This window comes from Penaeus chinensis, chromosome 27, assembly GCF_019202785.1.
Source record: "Penaeus chinensis breed Huanghai No. 1 chromosome 27, ASM1920278v2, whole genome shotgun sequence".
Taxonomy (NCBI): domain Eukaryota; kingdom Metazoa; phylum Arthropoda; class Malacostraca; order Decapoda; family Penaeidae; genus Penaeus; species Penaeus chinensis.
This window is the reverse complement of record NC_061845.1, coordinates 8,844,490-8,859,489: the sequence shown is the minus strand read 5'-3', so window position 1 is coordinate 8,859,489 and position 15,000 is coordinate 8,844,490. Positions and strand designations below refer to the sequence as shown.

The 15,000-nt window shown below is 34.0% G+C and overlaps 2 protein-coding genes across 2 annotated transcripts in view; both read left to right on the top strand.

Annotated features, from left to right (window-relative positions):
* The window catches only part of LOC125039717, a 17,477-nt gene extending 16,580 nt beyond the window's left edge, over positions 1-897 (top strand). Inside the window, exon 8 of the mRNA XM_047633941.1 lies at positions 1-897. This exon is cut by the window's left edge and continues 1,646 nt beyond it. The gene's annotated coding sequence lies outside the window, so the exon portion shown is untranslated.
* Positions 898-8,228: 7,331 nt separating this feature from the next.
* The window catches only part of LOC125039466, an 8,854-nt gene continuing 2,082 nt past the window's right edge, over positions 8,229-15,000 (top strand). Inside the window, exons 1-5 of the mRNA XM_047633426.1 lie at positions 8,229-8,822; positions 12,205-12,400; positions 13,592-14,032; positions 14,198-14,260; positions 14,420-14,612. Coding sequence (XP_047489382.1) covers positions 8,457-8,822; positions 12,205-12,400; positions 13,592-14,032; positions 14,198-14,260; positions 14,420-14,612 — 1,259 coding nt within the window. The 5' untranslated portion in view covers positions 8,229-8,456. The remainder of the gene's footprint in view (positions 8,823-12,204; positions 12,401-13,591; positions 14,033-14,197; positions 14,261-14,419; positions 14,613-15,000) is intronic.

Sequence of the window (15,000 nt, the reverse complement as noted above, 5' to 3'; positions counted from 1 at the left end):
TCTGGTTGTATGGTATGCGTACCCATTCCCAAGTATGTATTTATGTTGAGTTACAATCCTACACAAAGTGACTCTATGTTTTTGTGTTGAAATAAAGTACTTCAAATACAAACATTGTATGCAAGACCAGTCAGTATTTCATATTAGGATAGCAGTGGTTTTGGACTTCTTTACTTGTTTAGTTGAATGTTTTTGTTGCAATGCTGAACACAATGGTCCCTCTCCTTAGTTGCAATACACTTTTTTTTCACTTAGACGGAAGTGTCAAAACAATAATGTTCGCTGTTGTTTTGTCTTTTCTATAGAACAGTGATAGGACACTAAATTCCGGGAAGCACTTTACGATGGCCAAGTTAGTTCATACTTATTGCAATTACTTTTTAGACGGAAGCTAGTCACTGAAAATGATTTGCATTTCTGTTAACGTGTTCGAGGAGTATTTATAAAGTTTTTATCTGTTAAACAAATAAGTATTATTATTGTAAAGAGGTTCATCCTTTACTGTTTATTTTCCGCCCATCGGCTGATTGTGTTTTTGCTTTCAACTATCTCAGAGGTAAAAAATGTCGTATTTATATTTGTTCTGCTTCTTCCATTTCTTTAGTTATATATATATATATATATATATATATATATATATATATATATATTTCCCAGCAGTGAATATAATTTTCACACATGCATTAAAACAACAAATAGTTGTAAAGGAAGCTTTCCTTCATTTTTTCTTCTTCCTTAGATGGTTATTAGAACTGCATTCTCAACGAGCATTAGTGTATTTTGGTATCTAAAAATCTGGAATAATCTAATTTAATGTCTTATTTCGTTCTGCTCTCTTTTTGAAAGTCATAATTTATTTGTCAGGCAACAGTTACGGAAGTAAATAATAATAAAAGATACCCATGTTTTCTTGCAATCCTGCCCATCCAGTTTGATATACCATATGTATTGCATCTGTGCAATAAACTTATGGGATATTGTTTCTAGACAATGAAAAATAGTCACGAATGTTAACCGAAATTATAATGACAAAGATCAAGTTAATCACCAGAAGCTAATCAATTGGGTTTGGGCCAATACACCATATACCTGTAGTCTCCATGTAAACATGTGCTAGCCACAAAAGATGGTAGATCAGGTTGTATAGGTGAAACAATTCATCCTTTGATATTTACATAATTTATGACATCACATGAGTAAACAAATAATTAGAGATTAGTCTGCCTCAGTAGCAGACTAGAGATAAATTGAGCTATCCCTGTATAACATTCTCTGTACTACCTAGTAGGTTCCATTTTCTTTAAGTCAACTGTAAAAAAAACAGTCGGCCACTTAGGCAGATTAGAGGTAAATATATAATTTGTTTGATCAAGGGATGTCATGTATTATTCTGTAACTTAGAATGAAGACATATATGTAAAGATTCTTTATGTATGAAGAAAACAAAAGTTTTTGATGCAGATCTCATAGATTAAGAGGAAGAATTTGTGTTTGTTTCAGATTTATGTGAGGGAGCACTAACAATCAAATAAAATAAAATCATAGCTGTATAATTGAGTATAAGGAATAAACAAATACCAAATGATGAAGGGTTCCCCCTATGCAACCTGATCTACCACCTTTCATGGCCGGCACATTAGCATGCATATTTCTGCATTCTCAATAATTTAGTTGTTACTTGCAGTGACAGTATGTACCAAAACTCTTTTGCCTAATACTGAACCCTTCTCCATCATTTCCCTAAGTACATAACACTGGAAAAGGCATCAGAATTCGGTGAAATATGAAAGAGTAGTCTACATACAACAGAACTGGTGCTATCAAAACTATAACTTTTATTCATTCTTTCATTGTAGCATCAAACTATTATGTTCTGAGAAGTAAGACACCCTACAATGCCACATAATTTTAATAGACTTACTTTTGCTGAATATCCTATTATGCATTATTACAATGCAACAATCTATTGCATATATTTAAACATTAGCAACTTGATACAGAGAATATTAAAAATAAGATATACATATAAATTTCTAAATGCCAGTGTCTCTGTTCAATTATCTTTACTGGCTTACTGAAATATAAAAAAATATGCACTACAAAATCTTCAGAGAAATAACCTTGAACAGTAGCTCCAAAAAAAAGAGTTTTTGTTATGTACTAGCCCTGACTGTCTCAAGAAAATAACCCCTTTTTTATTACTTAAATTTAGGTATACAATGAATCCTATTCTCAGTTCCCTTTTTAATTCTTTGCTATGGTTAAAAACTCATAGCCTGATTAATAAAAACAAAAAAATCAATCTGCTTTTCCAAAAGAAACAAATGAATGGGAAAAGAATAGCAGTCACTACTCAAAAAAAAAAAAAAAATAATAATAATAATAAATTAAAAAAAATAATAATAAAAATAAAATAAAAAACAGACTCATTAAGCATTATGATAATGTATTTCAGATAAAATATATATATATTAAGAAATATTCTTTCTGTTTGATATATATTTCTTTATTGAGTGTTATCAGATCTCATAAACATTTCCACAATTTATTTATAAAGGACAGGTTCAACCCAAATCTATCCTACATCTTTTAAATCACTTATGCATGCATTTGTGGTCAGACACATAACAAAAAGAAAATATTACACAATTGGATTGTTTTTCTTCTCTAATTTGGGCCTACGGAAAGACAGAAAAAACAACCAGAAAAACTTTTGTATTTTTTAACTTTTAGTATATTTCATAGTTCAAAGTCTGCAGGTAAAGATAACTGATGATGACAATCTTTTTATACTTGTTAATCTTTACAGTATGGGTGCACTAAGGTAGGGCAAACTGAAGATGACATTCTTGTAGAGGACCAAAAATTGTAGTCATTTGTACATGAAATAATCTTCAGACACGAACAATAATGCTATAAATAAAGGAAAACAATCACGGAAAGCAGAGCCCACAGCCTATTAAATCCACTCAGTCCTCCCAACTTCAGCTCTCTCTTGCCGTGCATATCGAGGTGAAGACTGTTTCGCAGTGGGTGTTGTGGGGAAAAGCCTCTTCCCATCAACCCTCCCCTTGTCTCTTGTTCATCTTTATTGTAAAAAATTATACCTAACTTATTTCACAATTATGTGATATAATAGTTAACATTAACCTTGATGGCTTGCTAGGAATTTGTCCAGTCTGAGTGAAACCATCATAACCATATATAAAATAAGCGTATTTTATAGGAGCATTATACTGGTAATTTTAAATCTGATGGCTCCAAGAATATTTAGTAATATGACTTTTTGTTCTAGTGCATCTCAAGTAGGATATGAAATGACAGAAAAAACTAGTGCATACTTGCAATGAGGCTTCAATCTCTACGTTCTGTACTAAAAGAATTATACATGTGATAGCCAATGTAAGGATATGATGAAGCTACCAAAAAAAAAAAAAAAGAGTAAGATATAATAAGTTACAATATCTGAAGCAGATTCTTTGTTGTTTGATAATGCACCTTGTAAGTATAGCAATGAGTGTTATTGAAAAAAAATATATATATAATATTTAAGCTCCACTGGCAGAACAGAGAGGAAAATTGGTGACACAGATTTAGCATGGGCCACCAAAAAAATATTTGTAAAAGAAAGAAAAGTAACGACAATTATAAGTGCTGATAATGAATATGTTCCCCCAAAGGTTAATAAGTTACGCTAACTTCTTTCTGTTTTCTTGCAAGATATTGGCATGATCACAACTAAAATAATAAAAGCATAGTTGATAGGAAGTGCGGCAGTCACAACCTGCTCTACTAGACTCAACTTCTCAGGATGGGTCATGCCAGGTCCACAGCCTTGTCCTGGCTCTCCCACTGGCAGGCACTTCTCGCAACTCACTGCCAAGACCTGCTTGGTTGACACAGACATCTCTCAGCTCTCTGATTGGACCACAGGCTCCCCTCATTCCCTGTCAGCTTACACAGCCCCCATGTACTTCAGCTTCAAAGTTCTGAACCGAGATCATCAACCCAAGATCCTCCTGCAGCACCACAACAAACAGCAGAACCAAAACTAGTGCCGAGTCCTTTGCTGACTGGGTCGCCTCTCCAACTCCCCTGCTGATCACCTACAGCACCCAACCATGCATGTGGGAACTCACACCTACTACATACACTTCCCAAAGAAAAAACCCACCAGACAAGTGATAGATGTATAGCCATGTACTACAGAAGAATAAAAGGAATGGGAGGAAGAAGTGCACTTTTTTGTCACTTTGCACTAATCCTATTACATAAATTAGCTTGTACCCTTGATGAGAGGAAAGTTAGAGTAGAAGAGGAACTAGTTATATTGTGAGGAGCATATTACTTTGCTTAGAACTAGTGAACAACAATAATATCAAATGCAGCAAGGAGATCATGAATATATAGTTGATTTTTTTGTGTGATCTGAAATTATCTTGCAAAGACCTCTGAACTCTGAATATATATATATATATATATATATATATATATATATATATATATATATATATATATATATATATATCAATGATGATAACTTCATCCTTTGATATTTGTTTATTCCTTTTATCCTTTTGTATAGCTACATTTATCATTTTATTTGCTTATTATTAATCCCTTACATAGATCAAACAAACAAATTCTTCCTCATAATCTATGAAATCTGTAGCATAAACTTTTGTTTTCTTCACACATAAAGTATACTTACGTATTTAACTTCATTTTGAGGTACATAATACATGTTATTACTTAATAAAATAATTAGAAAGATTTACATTCTAATCTGCCTCAGTGGCTCCTTATAACCGACTGTTGTGAAAGAAAATGAATGGCACCAGGTAGTACAGAGAATGTTATACAGGGCTAACACAACCATTCCTTTTTTAACTAAACATATTGACCTTTGGTTATGAAATGCAATATAGAATAACAGGAATGTAAATATCATTTACAAGACCCCCTCCCCCCCCCCAAAAAAAAAAATATATATATATACATATCTTTTGTAGAAATAATGAATTAAGTAAATGTGGAAGAAAACAAACTGCAGCGGATGTATGGGCGTTTTCCACTAACAATGGAACCTCTTTAGGAACATGATAATTGCAGGAAAAGTAGAAAATTCTTATGATGTGTAGACTGCCTTGTATAGGCAAAGGGAGAACTGAACCATTGATATCATACACTTCGGTTTATCTATGATAACATGTTGACTGGGAAAGATTATTTGATTAGTAAGTTAGTCTGACATTTACTAATTATTTAATTTTCGTTATAGTGTCCTAACTTAACGAAAAGATGTAAAAAGAATCCTATGCGTATGATTATAAATTATACCAAGTTTGTGGGCAATTTGAGACTGATAGAAAGGTCCCAGAGAGGGAAAATAGCATTCGATTGCAGTTCTTAGGACGTTAAATTACACAGCTCGACTCAAGGATGTACAAAATAGATGAACATTATGAATATCGTCTCTGGAGAGGGCCAAATGTACCCTCGCGCAATTCATGATGTTAATCTGTTATGTAAATCCGCGAGGCGACATATGTAAACGCACGCACGCGGAATCGAATCCGACCGAGGGTAATACATTTGCTTGTTTGTTTGTTTTCCTTTGTCATAGAAATTCTTCAGGAGCGTTAAGACTAAAAAGTTTGGCGGCCTCTTTTTTTTTTATAGCATATATGTAAACACTAGATCTTGTATTTTGAAAGTGTCTCACTACTTCCTACAATGTGTTGAATGCTTTTAAGTATATTTCCTAAAAGTCAGCTAAATAAAAACAATCTTACAATATATTTATATGTATATGTGTGTGTGTGTATATATATGTATATATATATATATATATATATATATATATATAAGACGAAGCCAGATCTTAAGTGTGAGTCGAGTACGAAAAATGCCTTCCAAATCCAGAAACTACATTGGTTATTGGTTCCTTTTATAGAGTTGGTTTCACAACTCTGGGCCAAAACAGCGAAACTGATTGAACATAGGTGACTAGTTTTGTTGGTGCTGTGCGTTATCATTCGTGTTTTAGATTTAGATTTTGCCAAAATGAAGCAGCAACATTCAGTTCATATAGTTTAGTTTTCAATTGTTTTTTTGAGGATTTAGCGTAGACAGGAATTCGTATCTCCCCATAGTATTAAGTTTATCCATACATCATTTCTATATAATTTAGGCCTTTGTGGTGTACTCGTTTTCACATCTATCAGCGGGCAAGAATTTGTTTGTTTCTAAACAGTATTTAATGTTTCTTTTCCCCTCGGGCGAGATAAGGGTTTCGCGTATGACGAGTAATTGAAACTAATTTTGTTTAGATGCTAATGATGATGATGATGATGTGTTGAAAATAATTATATTGACATATTAATGGTGATGATGGTGATGATGATAAGATGATAAGGATGATGATGGTGGTGGTGATGACAATGATGATAATGATAATAATGATAATGATAATGATAATAATAGTAATGATAATAATAATTATAACGACAATGATAATAATACCGAAAATTATAATAATGGTGATAGAAAATAAAGAATAATAACAATGATGATAATAATTATACTACTATGACTGTTATTACTACTACTACTACTAACAATAATAATGATAATAACAATTATATCAATAATGCTACTATCAATGATGATACTAACATTGATAATAATGATAATCATGGCTATGTTAACATTCATAAAAAACAATGTTGTGATAATGATAATGACAGCTGTAATAGTAAGAACACCAATAATCATAGTTATAATGATAAGTATAATTTAACAACAACAGTTATAATGATGACAATTTCAGTAACGATGATCAGTATGACATTCGTAAATTTGATGATAATGATGGTAATAAATATTTTTGTCAGAATAATCGCAATAATTATCTTTACATAAATTAATAACAAACACAAAGATATACGATTGGAACATTTCATCAACACCATTATTAGCAGCGACTTATTAGTGTTGTTGTTGTTTTATTGTTGTTATTATAATCATCATCATCACATTATAATCATCATCATCACATTATCATCATCATTATTGCAATAAGGATAACAGTAATAATACTAATTATGATGATCCTAGTAATGATTATAATAAATGATAATAATAATAACAATAACAGTAATAATGATAATAACAACAACAATAAGAATAATGATGATGATGATGATGATAATGATGATAATAATAATAATGATAATAATAACAACAATAATGATAATAATGACAATAAAGATAATGACCCTAATACTAATAATAATGATAACAATAACAATGATAATAATAATGATGACAGTGATAATAATAATAAGTAATAGTAATGGTGGCAGTAGTAGTAATAATAATACATATAATAATAATAATTATAATAATAATAATAATAATAATTATTATAATAATAATAATAATAATACTAATAATAATAATAATAATAATAATAATAATAATAATAATAATTATTATTATTATAATTATTATTATTATTATTATTATTATTATTATTATTATTATTATTATTATTATCATTGCTATTATTGTAACGCTATTTCTGTCGCAGTAACCAGAATCAACCAGTATCGTGAAATGTATCTACATTTACAGTCCTTTATATTACCAACCGCTAACTGAATTAATTAACAAGTCGAGTAAGAATGAAGAAGTCAGTGCTTATCAAGTAATGATGCAGCAAAATAATGTATGATTCATGCTGTAGAAGAACGAAACTTTTTTTTATATAACGAAACAGGAAAATACTTTTCTCTCTGGGCACTTTCCCTTCCAAGGGTTGCCAGAGACGCATAATCTGAAGGCTGAAATTAACATATCTTCATATGTTTTATAAACGGAATATGTATAATAATTTATGCAAGAAGCCGAGGATTGAATACGATTGCATAGCATGAGTAATATGTGTAGGTTTTATTGTTAAAAGTAGGACAAAATGTGCGAGTTCAACGTTGCCGACATACTCATAAAATGAGGCAGACCTTTATATACTGTATGTTCATGTGTATTGTTTGTTTGTTTGTTTGAGTATGTGTGTATGTGTGTGTGTGTGTGTGTGTGTGTGTGTGTGTGTGTGTGTGTGTGTGTGTGTGTGTGTGTGTGTGTGTGTGTGTGTGTGTGTGTGTGTGTGTGTGTGTGTGTGTGCGTGCGTGTGTGTGTGTCTGTCAGCATGTGCGTGCGTGCGTCCGTACAGTGATGGTGCGAGTTGCGTATGATGTGTCAGATCCTGTTCTCGTCGAGGTTACTCTCCTCTTTCCTCGTGATTTCTCGGTGATTTTGGCATACCCGAGTTATGCCTATTGGTCAAGGAGGTGTTTCTATATGAGAGTTAATTCGCAAATAGTTATTGGATACAAGTTAAGCCACAATAAAGGTGGAAGAGGAGGAAAAAAAGAAAGCTGGATGTCCCCACAATGCAGCAGCAACAGGGAGAAGAGTTAGTGGAGGCCAAACCCGGAAAGTTTAGCATGGAATTGTGTCAGGTGCCAAGAAAGGTCCACAACGTGCAGTTTTCACTAGCACGTGATGCCTGTGGGCAGAAGATGAGTGTCAAGGTGGAGGGCGAACAGGAACTGACGCAGAAGCTGAAGGAGGACCTGGATCTGACCCAACGCGAAGTGGATTCCTTGAAGACTGAGGTCCTGCGGCTGAAGGCTGAGCAAAAGGAGAACGAGCAGGTCATTCAGCAGCTTCAGCAGGCCAATAAAGCCCTGTACCAACGGCTAGATGAACTGCAGTCAAGGTGTGATTGCATGGAAGATCAGTCACGGCGGCTGAAGGTGAGGAAGGGTCCTGTAGTGTCCCAAAGGGTACTTTTTATAGTACGAGTGAAAGTGATTGGTTACTGAATTATATATATATATATATATATATATATTAATATATAAGTATATAAATATATAAGTATATAAATATATAAATATATATATAAATATATAAATATATATATATATATATATATATATATATATATATATATATATATATATATATATATATATATATTATACATATATGTATATATAGTAATGTATTCTTTACTGTATAGGAGCTGCTTAGGGAATAAGGAAAACTTTCTGCGTATGTCAACCAAGAGTACAGTAAAATAAGTGTAATAATCATTAGCTTGAGAAAAGATTTGTATTGTTATATTAAGTCAGAATTATTAAGATTTTTGTTAACAGGTTCAGAGGTCCTTGCAAGATAATTTCAGATCACACAAGAAAATCAACTATATATTCATGATCTCCTTGCTGCATTTGATATTATTGTTGTTCACTAGTTCTAAGCAAAGTAATATGCTCCTCACAATATAACTAGTTCCTCTTCTATTCTAACTTTCCTCTCATCAAAGTACAAGCTAATTTATGCAATAGGATTAGTGCAAAGTGACAAAAAAGTACACTTCTTCCTCCCATTCCTTTTATTCTTCTGTAGTACATGGCTATACATCTATCTATTGTTTGTCTGGTGGGTTATTTCTTTGGGAAGTGTATGTAGTAGGTGTGAGTTCCCACATGCATGGTTGGGTGCTGTAGGTGATCAACAGGGGAGTTGGAGAGGTGACCCAGTCAGCAAAGGACTCGGCACTAGTTTTGGTTCTGCTGTTTGTTGTGGTGCTGCTGGAGGATCTTGGGTTGATGATCTCGGTTCAGAACTTTGAAGCTGAAGTACATGGAGGCTGTGTAAGCTGACAGGGAATGAGGGGAGCCTGTGGTCCAATCAGAGAGCTGAGAGATGTCTGTGTCAACCAAGCAGGTCTTGGCAGTGAGTTGCGAGAAGTGCCTGCCGGTGGGAGAGCTAGGACAAGGCTGTGGACCTGGCATGACCCAACCTGAGAAGTTGAGTCGAGTAGAGCAGGTTGTGACTGCCACACTTCCTATCAACTATGCTTTTATTATTTTTAGTTGTGATCATGCCAATATCTTGCAAGAAAACAGAAAGAAGTTAGCATACCTTATTAACCTTTGGGGGAACATATTCATTATCAGCACTTATAGTTGTCGTTACTTTTCTTTCTTTTATAAATATCTTTTTTGTGGCCCACTCTAAATCTGTGTCACCAATTTTCCTCTCTGTTCTGCCAGTGGAGCTTATATATTATATATATATTTTTTCAATAACACTCATTGCTATACTTACAAGGTACATTATCAAACAACAAAGAATCTGCTTCAGATATTGTAACTTATTATATCTTACTCTTTCTTTTTTTTGTAGCTTCATCATATCCTTACATTGGCTATCACATGTATAATTCTTTTAGTACAGAACGTAGAGATTGAAGCCTCATTGCAAATATGCACTAGTTTTTCTGTCATTTCATATCCTACTTGAGATGCACTAGAACAAAAAGTCATATTACTAAATATTCTTGGAGCCATCAGATTTAAAATTAACAGTATAATGCTCCTATAAAATACGCTTATTTTATATATGGTTATGATGGTTTCACTCAGACTGGACAAATTCCTAGCAAGCCATCAAGGTTAATGTTAACTATTATATCACATAATTGTGAATTAAGTTAGGTATAATTTTTTACAATAAAGATGAACAAGAGACAAGGGGAGGGTTGATGGAGGGGGAAAGGCTTTTCCCCACAACACCCACTGGGAAACAGTCTTCACCTCGATATGCACAGCAAGAGAGAGCTGAAGTTGGGAGGACTGAGTGGATTTAATAGGCTGTGGGCTCTGCTTTCCGTGATTGTTATCTTTTATTTATAGCATTAGTGTTCGTGTCTAAAGATTATTTCATGTACAAATGACTACAATTTTTGGTCCTCTACAAGAATGTCATCTTCAGTTTGCCCTACCTTAGTGCACCCATACTGTAAAGATTAACAAGTATAAGAAGATTGTCATCATCAGTTATCTTTACCTGCAGACTTTGAACTATGAAATATACTAAAAGTTGAAAAATACAAAAGTTTTTCTGGTTGTTTTTTCTGTCTTTCCGTAGGCCCAAATTAGAGAAGAAAAAAAAAAATCCAGTTGTGTAATATTTTCTATTTGTTATGTGTCTGACCACAAATGCATGCATAAGTGATTTAAAAGATGTAGGATAGATTTTGGTTGAGCCTGTTTTTATAAATAAATTGTGGAAATGTTTATGAGATCTGATAACACTCAATAAAGAAATATATATCAAACAGGAAGAATATTTCTTAATATATATATTTTATCTGAAATACATTATCATAATGCTTAATGAGTCTGTTTTTTATTTTATTTTTATTATTTTTTATTTATTTATTTTTTTGAGTAGAGACTGCTATTCTTTTCCCGTTCATTTGTTTCTTTTGGGAAAGCAGATTTATTTTTTTGTTTTTATTAATCAGACTATGAGTTTTTTAACCATAGCAAAGAATTAAAAAGGGAACTGAGAATAGGATTCATTGTATACCTAAATTTAAGTAATAAAAAAGGGGTTATTTTCTTGAGACAGTCAGGGCTAGTACATAACAAAAAACTCTTTTTTTTTGGAGCTACTGTTCAAGGTTATTTCTCTGAAGATTTTGTAGTGTATATTTTTTGATATTTCAGTAAGGCAGTAAAGATAATTGAACAGAGACACTGGCATTTAGAAATTTTTTATGTGTATCTTATTTTTAATATTCTCTGTATCAAGTTGCTAATGTTTTAATATATGCAATAGATTGTTGCATTGTAATACTGCATTATAGGATATTCAGCAAAAGTAAGTCTATTAAAATTATGTGGCATTGTAGGGACGTCTCACTTCTCTGAACATAATAGTTTGATGCTACAATGAAAGAATGAATAAAAGTTATAGTTTTGATAGCACTAGTTCTGTTGTATGTAGACTACTTTCATATTTCACCTACAAAGCAAGATTATGATTTTGCATAGTATCTATAACTGTTACCCTGGTCTAATCTGAAATTAAACTATAGCTGAAGACAAACACTGTACATGTATTTTTCATGTATGGTGTGCTGCTTTATTTGCTGAATATTTTAGTATTCTGCAGGAAATATCCTCTGATCAGTAGATTCTATATATTTATTGAATGTAGCCTACCTAACTGCAATTGAAGTATGTTGCATTTCATCTACCTTATCAGCTCAGGGTCAGAGGAAGATCAAGTAAGATTTACAAAAGATGAACTAGACTAAAACAAGTTTTCCTTTTGCAGGATTCAACAGAAAGATCGGGTGGCATATGGTATGGTCAGGATTTAGATTGGAGTACAAGTGATTTACATTCTCTAAGAAAAATCCACAGCAGCCTCCTTCAGTACCCCCTTAAGGACTTCTGCACACTCCTTGGCAACAAAAATGGGGTGACATTATATGATGCTGTCCATGGTTCTGCACACACTTTAAGAATAGGTACATATGTGATTTAGTTTTGAAATACTTTTATAAGGACATGTTTGAATGGTTATATTTCAGTTTTTAGTAAAATACAAAGTTGGCTCCATATCCAAGTGGATGTAAGGGAAATGTCTGTCAAGGAACACATATTAATCAGGTGGCCAGTTCCTTTCTGCTCCCAATTTTTACCAGAGCAAGATGCCAGTTTTCACATCTGAGCTGGCCGAGATGGGCTGGCAGGGTCCAAACTAAGGATCTTTGATTGTAGTGCTAGTACCATACTACTAAGCTGTGCCACCTTCAGTATTTGAATGATTTTATGTATCTGCAGATCTTCTTCAGGGTTTATTAGTGTATGGTAAAATATAGGTCCATTCATGCATTCAACTTGTGTACTCACTCATTAATTCACTCCCTCATATATACTTTCTTGTTTGTTCTGTTGTGCTGTTTTTGCTTCTTCCTGTTTTCTGCATTTGTTTGTCCCTAAAGGATATATTGATGTAAGTGGAAGAGTAAATTCAAATTTACTTCAAAATAGTTTTGATGATTTTATTTAGAATTGGGTATATGTCCCTCAACCCTTATCTCTCTGTAGTTTTTTATTTTTGTCTTTTTATTTCTGCCATGATAACATTTATTTATATTTGGAAATACTCATTCTGTTCTTACATATATAAAGGTAGATGTACTCTTGGCTACCTAACAATATATATGAGTAATCATAAACAATAGTAATTTTTATTTTTTTTTGTTCCTAAAGTTCCATAATTAGATCTGTAATGTACGTCAACATTGAAACAAGATATTGATAGGTGAATGCTTTTTATATTCTAGAAATCAACCACATTGTTATTATGGTGGATGTGTGCATGCATACGCAGGCACACATGGATGCATACACACACACACACACACACACACACACACACACACACACACACACACACACACACACACACACACACACACACACACCTCACAGCACACACACACACACACACACACACGCACACGCACACGCACACGCACACGCACACGCACACGCACACGCACACGCACACGCACACGCACACGCACACGCACACGCACACGCACACGCACACACACACACACACACACACACACACACTTACTCATTCACTCACTAACGCTTTTTATAGTGTAGAAATATCCTAACCATGTCTTGTTTCTCCTTTGATTCAGATATCTGGAATAAAGATCATCCAGAGGCTGTGCCATATGCAATAGACTTAAGCACAAGACCCCTTCAAAAATGTGCCAGCAACTTTGATTTTGCAAGGGGCCATTCTCCGCCAATTGATCTCAGCACCCAGACCAGCCACACACCTGGCAGAGAACCCCTTTGGCTTGAGGAACCACCATGTCATCCTGTGGACCTTAGCAGCAAGCCTACCCAGGCTATACATGAGGAAGAGGTCAGTTTTCAACGGTCCTCCCCAGAAGCTCACTTCGATGGTGGACAGGACAGCGAAAGCAATTCCTCAGATTGGCCACCCTTGCAGATTGATTTAGATAACACATCAGATGATGGAGAGGGTATGAGACAAGAGAGATGTGAACCAGCACAAGAAGCTGAAATGAAGAATGAGGAGCAGATGGAGGAGAACTTGAGTTTCATTTCAGGTAAGCTGATTCGGACAGTAAGTTGGAAGAAGTACTTTTTTGAGAGAAGAATTTTTGGGAAATAGTATTTACTGTATTCTCCTTTATGTATTTCTTAGTGGGAAGGAAAAGTTAAAGTGAAATTTACCGAAATATGTATATTTATAGATTTATTTTATCCCACAGCTGTGAATGATGAAGAATTACCAGAACCAAGCCTCACCAAGATTTCCAGTTACAGAAGAAGAAGTAAGTAGAGGTAGAATAGGCTTTTAGATTCTTTTTTTCTCAGTTTCTTTCCTTTTTAAGTAAAGCAAGTCACATACAGAGACATATCAAGATTGAAAGAAAAATTAGGCCAAGGAGGATAATAGGGTGATATTTGAGTCTCACCGTGTTTACCAACAGAACGTGGACCAAAATCATGGGAGTTTTTGATGAGGCTTATGGCTGATAAGAGGACAAATCCTTCTGTGATTCGGTGGGAGGACAGAGAAGCTGCCACCATTAGGCTCATTCAACCGCACTACATTGCCAAGCTCTGGGGGAAACGGTCAAGTAAATCCAATCTAACCTATGATCACTTTGCACGTGCTCTAAGGTAAGTTTTTATGTATGTAGTGTATATATATTCATGTATATACTTCAGATATAAATATGAATGTATTGTGTATATCTATGTATATATATATATCTCTGTATGTATCTATGTGAAATACCTACCTACCTACCAACCTACCTACCTACCTACCTACCTGCCTACCTGCCTACCTGCCTACCTGCCTACCTGCCTACCTGCCTACCTGCCTACCTGCCTACCTGCCTACCTACCTACCTACCTACCTACCTACCTACCTACCTACCTTCCTACCTTCCTACCTACCTACCTACCTACCTACCTACCTACCTACCTACCTACCTACCTACCTACCTACCTGCCTACCTGCCTACCTGCCTACCTGCCTACCTACCTACCTACCTACCTACCT